Source organism: Pseudozyma flocculosa, assembly GCF_000417875.1.
Source record: "Pseudozyma flocculosa PF-1 unplaced genomic scaffold scaffold00011, whole genome shotgun sequence".
NCBI classification, from domain to species: Eukaryota; Fungi; Basidiomycota; class Ustilaginomycetes; order Ustilaginales; family Ustilaginaceae; genus Pseudozyma; species Pseudozyma flocculosa.
In genome coordinates this window covers 218911-237550 of record NW_006920879.1, presented here as the reverse complement: position 1 = coordinate 237550, position 18640 = coordinate 218911, and the positions used below count along the sequence as shown (strand labels likewise).

At 63.9% G+C, this 18640-nt stretch overlaps 4 protein-coding genes across 4 annotated transcripts; 1 reads left to right on the top strand and 3 right to left on the bottom strand.

The window, feature by feature from the left end:
* Positions 1 to 272: 272 nt before the first annotated feature.
* PFL1_03571 (uncharacterized protein) lies at positions 273 to 1836 on the bottom strand (the record flags this gene model as incomplete). The annotated part of the gene is made up of 2 exons (XM_007881091.1): positions 273 to 1144; positions 1257 to 1836. The coding sequence occupies 2 exons, from the start codon at positions 1834 to 1836 to the stop codon at positions 273 to 275; spliced, it is 1452 nt and encodes a 483-aa protein (XP_007879282.1).
* Positions 1837 to 2566: 730 nt separating this feature from the next.
* PFL1_03570 (uncharacterized protein) lies at positions 2567 to 5965 on the bottom strand (the record flags this gene model as incomplete). Its single annotated transcript, XM_007881090.1, has 1 exon — positions 2567 to 5965. The coding sequence occupies one exon, from the start codon at positions 5963 to 5965 to the stop codon at positions 2567 to 2569; it is 3399 nt and encodes a 1132-aa protein (XP_007879281.1).
* Positions 5966 to 12743: 6778 nt separating this feature from the next.
* On the bottom strand, positions 12744 to 16355 carry PFL1_03569 (uncharacterized protein; the record flags this gene model as incomplete). Its single annotated transcript, XM_007881089.1, has 4 exons — positions 12744 to 12931; positions 13032 to 13374; positions 13477 to 13676; positions 13778 to 16355. 4 exons carry the CDS (start codon positions 16353 to 16355, stop codon positions 12744 to 12746), a joined length of 3309 nt encoding a protein of 1102 aa, XP_007879280.1.
* Positions 16356 to 16947: 592 nt separating this feature from the next.
* PFL1_03568 (uncharacterized protein) lies at positions 16948 to 18590 on the top strand (the record flags this gene model as incomplete). Its single annotated transcript, XM_007881088.1, has 2 exons — positions 16948 to 17311; positions 17404 to 18590. 2 exons carry the CDS (start codon positions 16948 to 16950, stop codon positions 18588 to 18590), a joined length of 1551 nt encoding a protein of 516 aa, XP_007879279.1.
* Positions 18591 to 18640: the final 50 nt, after the last annotated feature.

Genomic DNA, 18640 nt, shown 5'->3' with positions numbered 1-18640 from the left:
TCGGGTGCCGTCTCAGATGCTTCCACCTCATCTCGATCCGCTCGCGTAGAACAAGGAGAAGAGCCAGCCTCCCGGTCCCAGTCACTGAGGATGAGCTGAGTTAGTGTCATGGTCCGTTTCTTTTGCAATCTGCGAATTCAGCCGTGTCCCACGAAACTCGGAACAAGAGCAGTGACGCCGCGAGCGTGCTATGACGGGGGTAGAGAGCTGGCTGGGCCAAGCAAGCCCATCTCGTTTCTCTCTGCCCACCGCTGTTCGACCGTCCGCCCGGTCTAGAAGACGGTGCCGTCCGAGATGATCTCAATGGGCGGGCCACCGGACGCGGGTCGCTTGTGCTTGGCAATCTCCCGACCGCCCTTCCAGGTGGCGCTCTCGAGGACCTGTTTGAGGTTGAGCTGGTCCTTGGACAGTCCGAGCTTGGTCCGGATCCCCTCGGCGGTCCGGTCGAGGAGGATGACGGTCATGGCGCGCCACTCGACGATGGCCGGGTGCTGCGGCTCGAGGCGCGGCAGCGCCGTCGCGCTCTCCCACTCGTCGCGGCTGACGGGCGTGGGTTGGGAGGCGGCGAGCAGGCTGTCCTTGGGCACCAAGACGCCCAGGTCGACAAATAGCCCGCCGTTGCGGTACTCGGGCAGGCCCGTCTGGTCGTCGCCGTCGATAAAGGTCCAGCCGAGCGTCTGCTCGATGGGCTCCATGATCGAGTAGCACATCCACTGGCTCAGCTTGTGGAACGGCACCAACGCCTCCGCGCTGCCCTCCTCGGCGTGCAGCGGGTGCGGGCACGGCCACACGTCGCCCATGGCCACACCCTCGAGCGAGGTGCGCGACGCCGGCCAGATGGGCGCCAGGCCGTAGATGAGGACTTCCCACAGCGTCGGGACGCTCACCTCGACCTTGCCCGCGGCGTTGGTCCGCGTCGTGGGGTGCGCGGCGAGGTAGTTGACCAGGTTGCCCGGTCGACGCGACAGCGGGTCACCGCCGGCGACGTCGCCGGAGAAGAAGCCGTGGGCATCCTCCGAAATCGCCTTGCCGAGCCTCACGAGCAGCTCCGAGCGTCCCTCGAGGCCCGTCATCGGGTTCGACTCGGGGTGCACCTGCATGTCCATGGCCAGCGTGTCGGCGGAGAGGTTGAGCAGGCCTCGCGCTGCGCGGTAGATGGCGTGCGGAGAAAGGGAAGGGTAAGCCAACTTTCAGTCATCTGCCTCGACCTTAGTGTAGGCAGCGTGGCGGCACCTGTAACCAGCTCTGGCACTCACCATCGACCTTGTGCCTGGCGCCGATCTGCTGCTGGTCGGCAGCACCTCCTTCGTCGCCGCAGAAGCGACCTTCGAGGAACATGTCGAGGCTGGCCACGGCAAGTCCCTCGGACCTGGCAAACTGCAAGCCCGTCTTCTTCTCCTCGTACTTCCACTTCGTGCCGGCGCCGGCGTCGAGGAGGACGCTGACGATGAAGAGGTCGACGAGCCTCCTCGCCGCCTCCTTCGCATCCACCCTCTTACCACCTTCTCCCTCCGTACCGGCGGCGGCCTGTGGACCGACGCCGGCCCACTGACTGAGGAGAGTGGTGATGCGGGGCAGGGGTCCAACGTCGAAGTGGCGCCAGCGTCCGTGCGGAGGGATGCTGGCGTAGTTGGTGCCAAAGTCGCGCTGCATGATCGAGATGCAGAAGTCGACGACGGCCGACTCGCGGCTCGCGTCGTAGCGCAGGTACTCGAGGCCGTCGGACGTCGATGCCACCTCAAAGACCTTGCGGCACCGTTCTCGGATCGACGGCAGGCTGCGCAGGTACGCTACAGGCGCCGGCACCTGCTTCGAGGGGGAGGTGCTGCTCGCCATGGTCGCTTCGAGAGGCGGGCAAGATGTAAGGTAGACGCAGCGCTCTTGTTCTTTCGATGTCGAAATGGAGAGCAGCTGATTGATCTGTTGGGGAGATGGAGCAATGAGCGATGGAGATGGATGATGGCGGGGCTATCAACCCACCCCGCGCCTGCCCTCCAGTCAGATAAGGTGACGCTCCAGCTGGTGCCCCACAGCCAGAGGGAGGCGGGGATGGCCCGAGCGTCAGGGTCAAGGTCGAGCCGAGCGACGCTCGGGCCGCTGGCTCGGCCAATTCCGAAAATCTGGGCTCGGCTCGGCGGCTGGCGCAACGACCTGTCTGGCCAGACACCTAACCACCACCTGCTGTCGCTGTCACATCGCCGGCAGTCGACGAGTTGAAGATTCTCACATCAAGACCGATACGGGCTAGGATTGCAGCTTCGATGGGGCAAATGGCAGTGGGAACGGAGGGTATCACGATGAAGTCACGAAGCGCCCGGCAAGCCGGCACATGTAGACGGCAGCCGCGGCGGCGCAAGGCCGGCGCTGGCCGTCTTCTTTTGGACGATGAGAAAGGAGTGTGAGGGGCGCGGAGATCGCCTGAGGGGAGGAGCGAAAAGGTTGTGGTATCTCGAGGCGCCCTGTCTGGTCCGGCCGGGCATCGAGCCCGCTTGGTGGGAAAAGACCCCTGCCGGCCGACGATTTCGCCGACAAGAGAGGCACCGTCTGCTTCGGCCTCGCCGCATCCTCAACGCTGCCTCGCCCTTGCCGCGAGGAATTCCTCGTGCATCTGGCGTCGGGACTGGTCCGCAGGCGAGGGCTGCGCTCGACGCGGTGAATGTGCAGCTGGCGACGACGACGACGACGCCGCCGCCGCTGCCGGATGAGCCGTGCTCTGGCCGACGGCATTGGGCCGGGCGCTGGGCGGGTGTCGGCCCGACTCGCTAGCTTCTTTGAGACGGCGGATGCGTTCCGACAGGTCCTGCAAGACCGCCAGGCGGTCCTGTTCCCGGCTGGATCCCGCTAGGGGCAGGGCGCCCATGCTCTGAACGCGGCCATGCCCGACGCCCTTGGCCGCCTTGGCCTTGCTCTCGCCGACTCCGCTACCGCCGGGCTTGGCGAGGGATGCTTCGACGTCATCGCTGATGGTGACCGAGCCTCGAGGCGGCAGTGTGCCCTTTGCCCGACGCAGAGTCCGCTGCGGGACGCCGATGGTGCCACCGCTGCTGTGGTCGCTGGGCGTCGAGTCGCTCGTCTGACTCGTCTCGCGCGAAGACGGGCGATTGACGGCCGACTTCTGATGCAGAAAGATTCGAAGCGTGTCGAGCGCAACCGACACCTCGTTGAAGCCTACCTTGGGCGGCGAGGTGGACGAGGCAGCGGGTGCGGGATCCTCGTCCACGTCCACGGGGGGCGTAGCAGAGGCCGAGGCGCTGTCTTCGGTCTGTAGGTGGCTCATGGGTCGGCTCCAGTTGCGCTGCGAGGTGCCGAGGGCGCCCGCCTTGCCAGTGTCGAGGCTCGTCACGCGCTGCATAGCAGCCATGTTTGCCCTGCGCGGCTCCATAGAATCCGAAGACCGGCTCAACTCCATGATCCGACTCGAGCTCAGGCTGCTCAGGCCGCTCTGCGACAGGCCGCGAGCGCGACGCAGCGCCGAGACCGACGAGGCCTTGCGCTCTTGGACGCGATCGGCGCCCGACGAAAACGACGATCGAGAGGTCGACGTCGACCGCGACGGCACAGAAGCGCCGGTCGCCATCAGCGTCGACCTCGGCCTCGTTGGGCCAGCCGAGGACGGTGTTGACGCCAGATCGACGGTGCCTATGCCTCCCGTCGAGCTTCTGCTGCTCGTGCTCGTCGCGCTGCTGGGCCGGGCGTTCCTCGAGGATGCTTTGGAGTATGGTTCCACCATCAGCCTCGCCCGACCCGGCGTGGCCGAAGGCGGAGCCGGCTCAACCGCCGCACTATTGGGCGGGCTCTGGGCCGTCCCGCTCGCACTGCGATCGGATGCATCCCGCCCTCGCAGCCAGGTCCGCCATCTTTCATCAGCCATCGACTCGATGGGCACGGATTGGCCAAACTCGCTGAAGTCGCCCGTCGTTGGCCTCTGAGCCGTGTCCGACGGACGAGCGTCCGAGGACGGCGGGCGCGACAGCATCACGGCAGCGGTGACGCCGGACGACGATGTCGGGCGGCTGGTGGATCGCCTCGCTGCTGACCTCGAGACCGGTGCTTGCTGCAGGGAAAGGCGATTTCTGATGGCTTTGCCAGCGGCTGAGCCGATCGAGTCTTCTTGGAACGAGTTGTCCACCGACGACGGCCCAGTCGAGGCTAGCCAGCTGCCGTCGCCGGTGATCCAGGAGGCGTCGCTCTGGTGCCACAGCCCGTGGCGCGGTCGGCTGCTCGCCGAGTCGAACCCGAGCGAGCCTGTGCTGACGCTCGTCGTCGAACCTCGTCGCTGGGTCATCCCGAACGTGAGGCGGCCCATTTCGTCGACGTGCATCGCGACATCGTCGTCGTCCATGGGCTGTACCGGCGCTTCCGGTGCGAGGTGCTCGATCATCTCATGATCCCTCTCCTCGGGCATCAGGTCGAGTCCCAAGCCCAGCTCTCGGGCCAAGGCGGAATCGCCGCCCGTCGTTGGATCGGCAACGGCCGCGGCATCTGAAGGAGTAGGCTGAAGCTCGACACTCGAAAGGTTGCCGAGCCAAGAGTACGAGGAGCGAGTGGAACCTGCGCTGGACGGGACCATGTTGGCAGCATCGAGGCTGCTGATGCTGACCTGTGGACTCTGCAACGACACCCTGGCCGTGGCAGCGAGCAGCGAAGACGCGCTGACCGGTCGCCGTGTCGTCGGTGGAAGAGGCATCAGGGGAACAGCTTCGAAGCGCATCTCGCCCTCTCGTTCTTGTTGACTAGATTGCATGGCAGCAGACCCCAGGGAGCCAAACGATGGTGCCAGAGGCACTGCTTGCATCCCAATCTCACGTCCGCCCTCAGCCGATGGGCCGACCACCGATCGGGGGCTGATCTCGAGCGGTCGGGCGGTGACAGAGGCGGCGCTTCGATGAAAGGTCGGCGAGGCTTGGTGCAGGCTGCTGCGGTACGACCCCACGCTGTCGAGAGCGTTGTCGGCGGGCAGCGCCTGCTCACGCATGCTGGGTGTCTGGTACGCGAAGGCCGATCCGAGCGAGCCCCGCTCGGTGGCGACGGCCGAAAAGGTTGGCGACGTGTAGGCTGGAGACCACTGGCTCGGAGAGGCCGATCTGGTCTGCTGTGGTGTGTGCTGGAATCTCGTAGACGTAGCAGGGGTGTCCTCGCCAAAGGCCCCCGCGAGGTGAAGATTAGTGCTATGGCAGAAGCTGCCGAAGGGCCCAGGCGGTGCCTGCTGTTGTTGCAGCTGGGCTTCTGCGTAGCTGGGATGGGATCGAAGGGTCGCTGCCGGCTCAAACATGATGGGCCGTTCCGGACGGCCTGGCGTGAGATGGCCATGTCGGCCCTGCTTCGGGATCGACGAGCTGAGCTCCGCTTCGGTGGCTTTATTCGCCTCGGCCCATGATGCAGGCATGCCGGAGTCGGCCAGAGGTCTGATTGATGCTGGAGGCACGCCTCCAGCAGGCGGGGCGAGCAGGGACGTGGCCGACTCGATATTAAAGGGAAGCAACATGGTCGAATCTCGAGTCGTGTGATGAGGGTGCGGGAGCCACTGTCCCGCAGTGGCATGGTTTTGGTCTTGCCGCGTCCATGGCTGTGGCCCGCCATGGTCGGGCGATGTGGCGAACGCCTCGTGTCCGGCCAGCGAAAGGCTGTACATGCTCTCAAGGCCGGCCGACGAGGCATGACGCACTCCTGACCGGGCCGTGTGGCCTGTATCAGATGCGCGGCCGTGGGAGTGCCGGTACGCTCGAAGTGACGGACCGATCGGCGTCTGAGCCGTCTGGCCAATGCTCGAGCCGGCGGCTTCGGTCCCGTGCCCTGTACGCTGCGAGCTGGTAGTCGCTTTGGGCGTTGCACCTGGAGGTGGCATGCACAGGGCATCGCTTAGCGACGACCTGAAGGACGAGGCAGCCCCATGCCTCGACGACACCGGTTGGCTGTACGCATCGTAGGCTTGATCTGAGCGGCGAGGGTCGTCCTGCCTTTGCATCCCGCTTGAGCCCGGCAGTCTGCAGCGCCTCGCGTCGGGCACCTGGCGAAGCCGGTCGCTCCAACAACGGCAGCCGGTGGTGCGCGATCAGAAGGGTCCCGGGGTGGCGCCGGCGGGCGCAAGTACGATCGTTGCTTGGCCGTCGGTGGGCTGCGGCGAGCGCTGTCCGGAAGTGCCAAGTCAGCACTCGACCTCGTCGGAAACCAGAGAGTCGGCCGAGCTCGCACGAGACGTGGCTGGCATCGGACCACCTCGTCGGTCGTGACTGGATATCGACAACGGAGAGCGGCCCACACCGATAGCGTTTGCTGGGTCGGCTTGACAAGCGGAAGCGAGGGCGATTACTGTAGCGTACGATGGCGAAGCGCGGGCGTGGCCGAGATGAAGACGTCTAGCGGATGGTCGGAGGCGAGCTCCCGAGCAACGGGCGCTTGGCCGGATAGAGCGGGGTCGGGGTGTGAGACAGGGCAGCGAGCTGACAAGCGTAGCGGTGATACAGCACAGGGTGGCAGTCGAGTGGCAACGTATCGTCGGAACCAGGGCGAAGGAATGTGCAATGGTCAAGGTCGAGTTCGGCCGGATCCGCGAGCCTGGTGGAATGGCCCGACGGTCGCCAGCGGTGTGGCTATTGAGATAGCGTCGAGGGCGGGGGGATACGTTGAGTCGCGCCTAGCTGTGCGAAGGCAGTCAAGTCGAGGTATCGTCACCTATGGTCGATCGCCAGACGCAGCGGTGTAGGGCGAGCAGAGGATCAAGGTCGGCGTCAAAGTCGGAGTCGTAATCTGGTCGGGGCTATGGTCAGGTGTCATGTAAAGTAGAGTCCTCGTGATGATGCAAGGTAAGAGAGGCGTTGCGAGAGCGACCGGCGAGCAATTGTCGGTTCGGACGGCCAGAGAGGTGGCCTGGGGAAGAGGCGCGGCAGAGACAGAGACAGAGACAGAGACGAGGTTGAGGAGGGGAGGGAAGGGGAGGGGAGGGAAGAGCAGCAGAGGCGGCGGCGACGGCGACGGCGACGGCGATGGCGAGGGGCGGGAGGTCGAGGTCGCCGTTGGGAGGACGACGGGCGCAGGTGCAGGCCGGTCTGCCCTCCTCGTGGCCGGCGCTGAAATCCGAGGTGGTTTGCTTGGATTGATCGACCATGCAACACCACCGCCTCTGCAGCTGAGACATTCGTATGAGTCGACTGCTTTAGCCCGGTGGGCAGGCAGGCAAGGCAGGGCAGGACAGGGCAGGCAGGCAGGGCGAGCGAGCAAGCGTGCGTCGGTGGCACGCCGGGGCGCCAGGTGGGTTGAAGCCCGGCGCATCACGGCTCGTGTGTATTGCTCACTGCCGTTCCTCGTCGACGGTGCTGCTTGTCTATGTACATACGTGTAGCTCGACTGCGACCCATGTCCGACGGCATCGCAACTCGCCACCACGCCTAACTCTGCTGCGTCCGCCGCCGCCGCCGCCGCAGTCGCGCAGTCCGCTGTCCACAAGAGCACGCCCGTCGCCATCGGCCGCTTCGCAACGACCGGTGCTGGGCCATCGAGCCATGCCACACGCGAGGCCGTCGTCGTCCCACGTACGCCAGCCAAGTTCAACAACGGCAACGGTCCACGGCCGTCACTTTATGCGGCCGACTTTCTCCTCACGCTCGCCTTCCTTTGGTTTTCGGGGTACTGCTTCGCTTGCCTGCCTTTGACCACAGTCCACAGCGCTAGCTAGTCAATTGTGGGCGCCCCTAGGCAGCGCACACCATGGGGTACAGAGTAATCGCTGTCCCACAGGCGGCAGGGCAGACAGAGGCTCTAGCATGGCCAGGTCGGTGCCTGCCCAGGCTGAGCGGCAGTACGTACGTGCGTTTCTCGCGCTGTCCGGTTGCTGCACGTCTGCCTCGCCTTCCTGCCATGTTGCTAGATGTCTGTGCACCCTGCCTAACTGTTTGCCCGCTTGCCAACCGAGAAAGACCTTTCTCCTGACGAGCACGAGGGCAGTCAAGCGGTGCAGTGTGAGTGAGAAGTGAATCGATCCTCCCGCCGTGATCTGCTCTTAAATCGGCTTCTCTCCCGGCCAGATGGTCGAGCAGCTGACACTCTTGCTAGTTTCCCGCCCTCGACCCAAGGACAAACCTCCGGCGACAATGAGAAGCCCACACCACCTGTGCCAAACGTCGTGACAGTCCAGCGTATGTAGACGCCGAAACGAGGTATTGCCAAGCGCCACCTCTGTCCCCGCCCAGGCCGAGATAGATTCGACGACGGTCAAAGTGCTGCGGCACCCGGCCCGCGGCTTTCTTGATCAACATGCTGTCGTCGTCACCAAGAGCGGGCCGCGCCAGTTGCGGTCGCCCGGCTGTAGCTGGACCGCCAGTCGAGACAGCCCACGACAGGATTGTGCTCCACTTCCGTGTAGCAACCTTGCCTGCTCGTACACGGCATGCACGGGCGGGACGCCGGCGGGGGCTGAAAGGATGAGCCTTCCATACGCCGCAACTACCGTCCTTTATCGGGGACACGGGCGGCCTCGTAGGTACCATGTATAGGATCCACTGGGCACTCCTTGTGTGCCCCTGTCGGACAGACACGCTACAGGCAGGCAGACAGGCAAACGAGAAGAGCGCCAACAGCTGCCCCACCCCGCGCTGCCTGGAACAGCTGTAGGGCGTGTGTTGCTGCTGCCTGGCGGTCGGCGTCGTCGCCACCGTCGTTTGTTGAACGAATCGTCGGAGCGAACATAGAAGAAACAGCCGAAGCAGCCGACAGAGGACGGACTGAGCAGGCAGGCAGACGGGCACCAAGGGACTGTGGACGATGGTCCTTGTCGCCTGGCGACCATGCACCGGCATCCCTGCCGCCGTCGCTCGCACGCGTGCTTCTCGTTGCCGGCCGTGGCCTAGGTGTTCGTTGGCCTTAATCTTCGGCTCTCTCCTCCCGACGACCCGACCTCTGCCCGACTGATGCTGTGAAAAGAGGCGATCAAGCAGCGTGGCCGGTTGGCATGCTGGCTTGTCTGCTCTGCTTCGCTTTGCGCTGCTTTGCGTTTCTGTCAACGCAGAGGTTTCCCGCTAGGCGAGGGGCTGGCAGAGAAGCAAGAAGGAAATGATAGGCTGGGTGTCCGTCTGCGGCTTGCTCGAGCTGGACCCGCAGCGGAGACGTGCGGCACTGACGGTGAATGGAAGCATGCGGTGGGACGGGTCGGACTTCGTTGCCTCGAGGCTGGGCCCAGTATCAAGGGCCCTCGCTCGTCATGCAGGCTACATAGGCATGGTCGAGTTCGGTCAGCCCCTCTGTTCCGACGGTCGACCTGCTTGCTCTTGCCTTGCAGGCAGGTCTCGTTCGCCCGTTCTGCCTTGCGGAGAAGGGAGGGCGATGGCCGCGACTCCCTGACGAAAGGGTCGTGGGTTGCCTAAGGTGTTGGCTCTCACTCTCCCTCTCTCGTCTTTTGCACCCTCCCCTCCTCACTGGATGCACTACCGGCATCGGACCCTTGCGGATACCTGTGAGCCGCTGTGGCCCTGCTTGTCGCCCGCGTGCGCAGCTGCTGTCCTGGCCCGGCCTTGCTCCCTCGCTCAACATAAGTCCAGGCAGCGCACCCGTACGAAGCCGATGCCGATGCCGACGCGAGGGCGAGGACGTCTTGGTGTCGTCGAGCCTCCGACGGAACCGCCGGTCTTTGCACTTCGGCGCCTCATCTGGTGGTCGTGCTGTATCGGCACCAGCCGAAGACCTGGCCTTCCTAGGTAGCTTGGCCCCCGCGCGGTGCGGTTTGGTGTTGGTCTCGCTGCGCTCAGTCTACTGCTGCTGCGCTTTAAGTCCGTGATTGCCCACAAGCGGGGTTTCGGCCTGTCCGCTTCTTCTCGCGAGACGCAGGCAGGAGCTGCACGTCGTCGTCCTTGCCGAGACACGGTCAACTGCTGCTTGCCGCTTGCTGCTTTTGCTTGCTTGCTGGCTTCCTTGCTTGCTTGGGGACCACGAGGACGGGGACTGGCCGAGGTGACCGGGTGGCCCCGCGGACCCTTTGGCTGTTGCGACCACCTAGGCCTCACGCAGCTCGATGTTCGACTTTTGCTTGCTCTTGCCCGACACTTAGTGCTCTGACTCCATCTGGCGTCTTCGCTTTCGTTGATGGGAACGGCGCTACCGGCGACCTGCTGGCACCCACCTTCCGCAGCGCCCACTTCCCGCATTGATGCCAGCTGCTACGGTATGTACAGTAGAGCAGCAAAAGGTCGATCATTGTTGCTGGCCGTCGATATCCGTGCACGTTGTCGTACGCCTGGCCACTGGGCCAACCATCCAAAGCGCCTGCCGCTGCCTATACATACAGTACCCGTCCCGTCCCCGCCGCACGTCGTCGCCTGCGTTGCCGCTCATCCTCGCTCAGCATGCCGTTGCTGTCGAATCCACCGTCGGAGTTGAGTCGTAGGCGAGCGGGAAGACCACACGGACGCACGGCTCTGAGCCGCCTGCCTGCGCCCAGCTACATCTTCATGTCTCGGATTTCGGCACGACGCCAAGCAAGCAAGCAAGCAAGCAGAGGAGCGGGACTTGCCGTACACAGGCAAGAGGACGGCGCCCATCCGACGAAACCGGCAAAAGTGGCCAAGATCGAGTGCAGGGAGAGTGGCTCGGCAGACATCGCGATGGCTGATCGCCCGACGTACGGCATCGGATGCTCCCAGCGATTCTATACCTTTGTCTTCTCTCCGGACAAACAAGCAAAGAGCACGGCAGTATCCGTCGTGTGCTCAAAGTGAGACCTCGCGCTTCCCCGAGTGCGCCGCAACGGTTGCGCTATGGAGCCGTCTGACGTGCTGGCAAGGACGAGAGCAGAGCAAGCAAAGCCTCGCTCAGAGACGGCAAGGCCCATCAAAAGCTGCCTTGCCTTCACTGGCCCGCCGTCAGCAGCCTTCTCGCGCGCAAGGTCGAACAGAGAGAGAGTGCCAAAAGCAAAGCGGCGCTTCGCCAGCCAATCATACAATAGCGAAAGGGATCATATGTAACGCTTGGGCCGCACGAATAGATCGGGTACTGTAGGGCTTCGTCTAGCTTCGTTGCCGAAACCATCAGATGTCTGCACGGCCATATACGAGCAACCGACTCCATATTTATGTAACAGACGGGGGATCAAGCCCCGCACTTGTGTCGTGAAAGCCAGAAGGCCGTCGCTCATGCCAGGCAGGCCGGGCCGGGAGTCGACGTTGCGCCGCCGCCGTCGTTGGTCAGCGCGGCGAGGAAAGAGGGCAGATTTTTGCTTGATTTGTGGCGGCGGCGGCGGTCAGAGGCGTTTTATGCGACGCCGATCTCAAAACCGGTACATCTGAGACCTCCGTCGAGGGCGTCAGAGAGGCGCAGGCAAGGGCTAGCTCATGGGACGCGGTGACGAGCGCCCTCTCGAGCAGCGCCGCATTCTGCTGCCAGGGGAGCGGGGCGGGGTCCCTTGCGATACGCTGCTGATTGAAGAGCACGGCTCGCCGCGATCACTACTTCATTCACTGCTGCCTCCGCTCTCGCGATTGAGCTCGGATCGCACGTCGCGTCCCGCCTTGCTTTGCCTCGCTCTGCCATCGACCGATCTCTCTTCAGTTCTCGGAGCGAACTTCGAGACGCGCGCACGAGGCCAGGCCGTCCAAGAAATCCGGCAGGTGCAACCCCCCTGGCGCCTTGTCTCTGCTCTCTTCACCCTACATCTCATCTATCATGGCAGGATGAGAGGGCTGCAAAGGAGGTCCAACGCTTCCACACGATTGTTTCAATATAGCAATGCGCCGCCGAGGTCCTGTCGCTGCAACGACAAGTCAACGACGGAAGTGACGGCGAGATCGCAAAGACCGACCAGGACATGACAGGACGGGACAGGGCAGGGCGACGTCACTTCCCCGCCTGGCCTGCTATTCTTAGAAGCGGGGGTTGTCCGGGCTTAGGCTTAGAGCTAGTACGTGTGTCGGTCGAGATCGAGGTGCATCCGCACACGACGACGGCTCGGACCGAAACTGTATCTCCCTGCGACTTTGCACGCGGTACGGGTCATGGCAGCAGACGCAGGACGTGATTGTGGGGCACAAACCCGCCTGGCCTCTTGCAAGCAAGCAGGCAGACAGGCAGGCCACCATGCACATGCATATGATACGATGCTGCGACTTTTTCCATCCGGTTGACGAGATCTCCACTTCGCGTTGCCACCAGACGACGTCCAGGCCTCTGGCGTGCCTGCCTGCTTTTCTACCGCTAGCCTGCCTCTCGGTCCTTCGTTTTGCCATCGCTCCTCAGCTCCCCCAGGCCTAGGTAGGCGTCGTCGCGTATTGTCAGACCTGCACATCGAAGACGTCCTCGCATCCGATCCTGCACACAACGGCGCCGTGCGGGCGACGAGAGCAAAAAGAAAAAATGACCGCTGCCGCATGGTCGATCCGTGCATCGACGCCCTCCGACCGTACGGCGCATACATGTGTTTCCCTGCTTTCAACTGGCCGAGATCGGCCTCCGAGGCGTACGGCAGAACGGCGTCTGTTAGACGACCACCCGATGCCCATGGGCGGATGAAGGCGTAACGACATGATTCCTGCCATCGATACAGGGTCGGACTCTAAGACGGCGAAACTCATCGTCCGACCGAGCATGACCCAGGGCATCGAAGCAACGACACACCAAACCTTCCGGTCCGGACCGCGCCGCATACGAGCATGGGTCTGAGCATTTGCGAAGGCAGACCGAGGGCACCAGGAGACGAGGAGTACATTCAGAGTCTGGCCACGTCCATCGCCGGGGGGGAAAGGCCGAGGGCCACCAGCCTGGCCTCACTTCCTCTCCTTGACAAAGAGGACGAGCCAGAGGAGCGATAGGCCGACCAGGACCGAGAACTGGATGGCGAGCGTGGCAATGTCGGGCCACCAGAAGGCCTGCGAGTTGAAGCCAAATGTCGAAATGACGCTGGCCGCCGGCACCTCGATGTCGATGCCGTACTTGTGCTCCTTGAGGCTCAGATCTGTCGCAGTCAGCACCGGCGGCGGCGGCAAAAGAAGGAACCAGGTCAGCATAAACAGTCCGAGGCGGGATTTGAATCCATCTACCTGACCGGCACTCACTCCTCAACTCGTTGACAATCAGCGCCTCGTAGGCGGCGTGGAAGAAGCTGAGGTGCTGCAGCCACCGCAGGTACCCTGGGATCCGGTCGCGGTTGATGAGCAGGCCGGCAAAGAGCAGGCTGAAGAGCATCGTCAGGCTGCCCACCAGGTTGGCGAGCCCCGTGTCCTTGATGGCGATCGAGATGAAAAAGACGGCCGACGACGCCGCGAGCGAGAAGAGCACCAGGGTCAAGATGAACTTCCAGAACTCGGCCACGCCCGGCACCAGCCCAACGAGGAAGTAGACGCAGCCACCGAACAGGAATGGCGGGATGATCCGCAGCGGCAGGATGTCGAATAGGAGCTGGCGGGTGGTCGTCGCATGAAGAAGAGGATGCCGTCAGCACGACGAGACGGACGCGGCCATGGATCATCCGCTGGATGCACGATCGGACAGAGAACTCACCTTGGAGGTAAAGTAGGTCAGCGGCGAGTAGTATCCGTTGCTCCGCTCCCGGACAAACAGGGCTCGCTCGTTGGCAAAGACGGTGAGCGAGGTGAGCGTGCTGAAGGCGAACAACGATAGCACAAAGAAGAAGAGGCCGAGGCGATTCTGGAAGCCCGAGATGTCGTTGGTGATGCCCCGGTAGAGGACTCCGCAGAACACTGTGACGGTGGAACGAAGATCGGCAAGATTGGAAGCAGCAGGGTAGGGTCAGTCGGAGCACTACGGCATCTGCGCGAACAAACGACCGAGGCAAACTCACACGCCAGCAGGATCGCCAGGGCAAAGTGCGCAAACATGAGGATCGGGTCGCGGTAGAGGTTCTTGAAGGCCCTGCCACTGAGGATGGTGAATTGGGTCCACAGGCTCGCCTTCTTGAACGACTTGTGGAGGCGATTCTGCCTGGAGATGTCTGGCAGGTCATTGACCGGAGCGGGCCCCGTCGCCGCGCCGTCGGCCTCTTCGCTGGTGCGGCCCAGGAACGCATCCATCTCGCCGGCATTGCGACGCGCGATGTCACTCTTGGCAAACTCGTGGACCAGCTTCGAGAGGCGGCGGCTGCTTAACTTAGGCATGGCGACGTCGCTGCCGTTCCCATTGCCGTTGGTGAAGGCGTTGCGGAGGCCATCGGCGAGGCGGCTGGTCCTCTTGCGCAGCGTGCCTCCAACGCTGCCATCGCCATCCTGGAGCGACGACGGCCGCGTCTGAAGCTCCGTCGAGTCCTGCGTGTCGGTGGCTGTGCCTGCTTCTTCGTCGCGCCCAGGTGTGGACGAGTACGAGGGCCGCGCGGAGGACGAAGTGTCCTGCGCTGTCGTGTCGTCGTCTTCGTCATCGCCGACGATCGCGCCGCTCTCGCCGTTGGCCGCTGCGCCGGTCACGGAACGTCGTGCCGTGAGGTCGATCAGGAAGTCGGCGATGTTGAAGCCAGAAGGGCAAGGGTGCCCGACACGCTCGAAATACCCAGCGCACTCGGTGAAGGGGCCCGAGTAGACGGTCCGACCTTCGGCCAGCAGCAGCAGCCTGTCAAAGAGCGCCACGATGTTGGAGCGAGGCTGGTGGATGGAAAAGACAACGGTGCGGTTGTAGGTGCGGGCCAGCGTCACGAGCGACTGGACGACGTTGTAGGCGTTGTAGGCGTCGAGGCCGCTAGTGGGTTCGTCGCAGAAGAGGATGCTGGGGCTGGTGACCAGCTCGCAGGCGATCGAGACGCGGCGCTTCTCGCCACCGCTGATGCCGCGACCCTCCTTGCTGCCGCCGGCCGAGAAGCTGCTGCCGCCGATGCGGCTGTCCTTGATCCCGAGGATGCCGAGCTCCTGCATCGTCTCGAGGGTGCGGAACTTCTTGGCCTCCAGAGACATGTCGCGCGGCAACCGCAGCAGCGCCGAGTAGAGAACGGTCTCGTAGACGGTGAGCGTCTCCATCAGGAGGTCCTCCTGGTCGACGAAGCCGACGACGCGCTTAAAGTCTGAGTCGCTGAGCTGGCGGCCATTGACGAGGACGGTGCCCGACGTGACGCCGCGCTTGTCGCGCCGCGCGAGAAGGTCGAGGAAGGTCGTCTTGCCAGCGCCGCTCGCGCCGACGATGGCCATGACCTGACCCGGCTGGACGGATCCGTCGATGCCCTGCAGCAACGCCTTTTGGCCGACGCGGTACCCGATGTTCTCCCAGTGGAGCGCAGCAGGGATGTGATCCTTCATCAGGTCGGCCTCCTCCTGGGGCAGGCGGACTGCGCCGAGGCGGAGGTCGTCGTCCTTGTAATGGCGTCCGAGGGCCCAGAGCATGCCGACGGTGAGCACGACGACAACGATGGCGCTGATGGCGCTGACAATGACCCAGACAATGGGCCGCTTGGGTGCGATGGGCGCCTCGTAGCCGGGCACCTGGCTATAGTGGACGCACTCGCCCGAGCCGCAGCTGAGGAAGATGGCCTCGTCGCCAAAGACGTCCGATATGAGCGAGTTCATGCCGGGCTCCTCGAAGCGGCACTTGCGCGCGCCGGAGCCGTCGGTCTTGCAGGTCATTGAGCCGGGCCCCTTGATCTCTTCAGAGAGGAACTCGGAGATGTCGATGCTGCCCGACTCTCCGCAGAGCATGCGTCCGGGGATGCAGCTGCAGCGCACCTTTTCGCACGTGTGCCGGGTGCGGTTGGAGCCCGGCTGCATGTCGAGCGTCTCGGTGCAGCGGTCGAGCCCGCAATAAAAGCTCTCGCGGCCTCCGATCCAAAACTGAAAGTTGCATGTCTCGTCGTCCTTGAGGCAGCTGAACGTGACCTGGGGCTTGCGGTCCGGCAGCATGTCGGTGATTTTGCGGTTGGTGACGTCGCACTCCTGGAACGACTGCTTGATGGTGAAGCCTCCGTCGTAGCAGGTGCCGTTCTCTCCAAGCCTCTCGCCTCCGAGCGTCATGTCCGCGCAGGCCGCATCGGTCTTGCACACGTTGCAGTTGAGGCCGTCCCAGCCCTCGGAGCACTGGCATCGCTCCTCGTCGGGGCGCCGCGGGTAGCGCTCCTTGCCGTCAGCGGGACTACCGCACAACGGAGAGAGGCAGTCCTGACCGCCGAAACCTGTGGGGCATGAGCACGTCCCGTCATACTGATTGCAATCGCCAAACTGGGCGCAGTCGTAGGCGGGCAGCTGGCAGTTGAAGCAGTCGGGCTCGGGGCATGGCGGGCAGTTGGGTGGGCGATCCGAGAGCTTGCTGACAAGGCCATTTCGGTAGTAGTCTATGTAGGCAGGGTTGGATCCGTTGATGCCTGCAGCGTGTCCAAAGGTTGCTGTGGCGGCCGAAAGCAGCAGCGCCGCAGAGGCAGCGGCTGCCACTGCCGACAGCGTCCAACGCATGGCGGGACAGGCGGACGGGCTAGCGAGCGAGCGATTCAACGAGCGACGTCGAGTCGGATAAGGCCGAGGCGGGCAGAGGAGAACGGATCGGAAGCCAGCCGTTGAGCCCGCGTTCTGTGTCGGCAACGACTCCGAAGTTCAAGCCAGGGGCGAGGGGCGAGGGAGATGATGGTGGTGTGATGACGGCAAAGCCCCGGAACAGCGGATGTCAGAGGCTCGCCACAGCCCCCAGCAACACCTGCTCTCTAGCAGGGTGGGCCCCCGCTGCCCGCCCCTCGGACCCTGAACACGGCTGTGGCCGGCCTGCCCTGGCCTGGCTCGGCTTCACTCAGCAAAGCAGGCCGGCCTGCCACGCAAGCTCAACCTCGCACGAGCCAGCCGGATCACGATCGGGAAAACTCTTCCGATTCATGAATTTCGGTGCCCATCGGGAAATTTGAGTTGCAGGCAGCCTGCTGCACCTTTCTTCCTGGCCTCGCCTCCACCACGCGGACGGCTACGACCACGACCACTTTGACTCGACTCGACCACGGCAACGACCGACGACCCCTTCCTTCCCCTTCTCCCTCTCATTCATACCGAAGCTGCTACCATGGAACCACCCAGACTTACGCCTGCGCCGCCGGCAACGACAGAGGCGGACCAGGTCGACCTGTCCAACGTCGAGGATGGCCTCTTTGGCAACTTTGACATCACGCTCAGCATCGGCGAGAGCACCTCGCCAGCAGCGACCGACGACGCCCCCGTCGATCCGAAAGCAGCCAGGCTCGAAGCTGCTTTCCAGCGCGCACGCAGGGACTATACCGTCAAGATCGAGGACGAGGCATGGTACCTGCCGTCGTCGTCCTCGCTCCGCGATGCCAACGGCAAAGTCGATGTGGCGCGCTTCCGCGTCCCATCTCCGACCGAGCTGAGGCGAGCGCGGATAGAGAACAAGCGCCAGTCGCTCGACCAGGGTGAGCGAGAGACTGCGCTGCTTCGGCGCCGAGAGCCTGACAAGATTGATAGCTGACTCGTGCGACCACGCTTCTTCGCGCTCCTGCAACAGAATGGACCATCGACTACCTCTACTCGACCGGCCGGTTCGACCTCGCCCTTGCGTACGCTACCTCCTTCCTATACTCGATGGACCTGCCACTACGGCTCGATATCGAGACTGCAAACCCACTCGACCCGTTCCCTCGTCCGCCGCGCTCTTCCGAGCTTACGGATCCCGCGAAGCCGGCGACCAAGACCAAGGCCACCAAGAGGGCAACGGGTGATGTCAAGGGACCCACCAAAGAGCTCCTCGACGCTGGGCTACGCAGTGTCCTGAGCCTGGCCAAGCTGCAGTCCCAGCCGACTTCTGCGGCGTGGGACCCTGCCAGCTTTGGCGCAGACATCAGCGTCGAAACCTGGACGGCCCGACTCGAAAGGCCCCCTGACTCGGGCCCGTCGCACGACAGCCTCTACCATCTGTCCAACCACCCTGTCCGCAGCATCGCCCTGGGCTTGCTCAACGTCGCCTACACAGAAGTGCGCCGAGGAGCCGGCGACCTCGATCGTGGCTTCCGCAACCTTGTCGTCCGGGACCCAGCCAACGATCTGCTGGTGGTCAACAACGACCGGCTCAAGCTCCAGAACTGGACCATCTGCCCCGGTACGGCGCTGTCGATGGGGCAGCTGAGCGTCGAGATGGGCCAGTGGAGGCTGGCGGTCGAAAGCCTCGCCATGTTCCTGGCCAACCGAGGCCCACACTGGCGCGGCCTCCTGCCCTGCGCCTTTGCCCTCACCAAGATGGCTGCCACGGTCGACGGCGACGAGGAGCTGAAGCTCGCCCTGGACCAGCTAATCAAGGCGCTGGCGGTGCTGGCGCTGCAATCGGCGCCGAGACGACGACGCAACGAACTCGCCCGACTAGTGCTCAACGGCGGCGTCATCGATGCCCGCCTCGTCGACGCGACCCTGTCCGGAGAGGCTTGCGGCACCGCGCCGGACTCTGCCGAGTCGCAGCGTCGGGATGCGCGCCACCTCGACACGCTCCTGCGCAGGGCAAAGGATACGCTGCTCGCCGAGGAGATCATCGTGGCGCTGTGCAGCGTCGTGTGCCACAAAAAGGGCGGCGTCTCGTCGCTCGCATTCAAGCTGAGGGCCTACCTCGACAACTGCCTTCGCAACGAGGCAAACGATGAGGCCGAGGCGGACGACGACGTCGAAGACGCGGCGACGCAGATGAGGAGCGTCAGAACGCTGTGAGGCGCTCTCGAGGCGCTGCCAACGGGCTGCGTGGTTCTAAAGCGGTACAG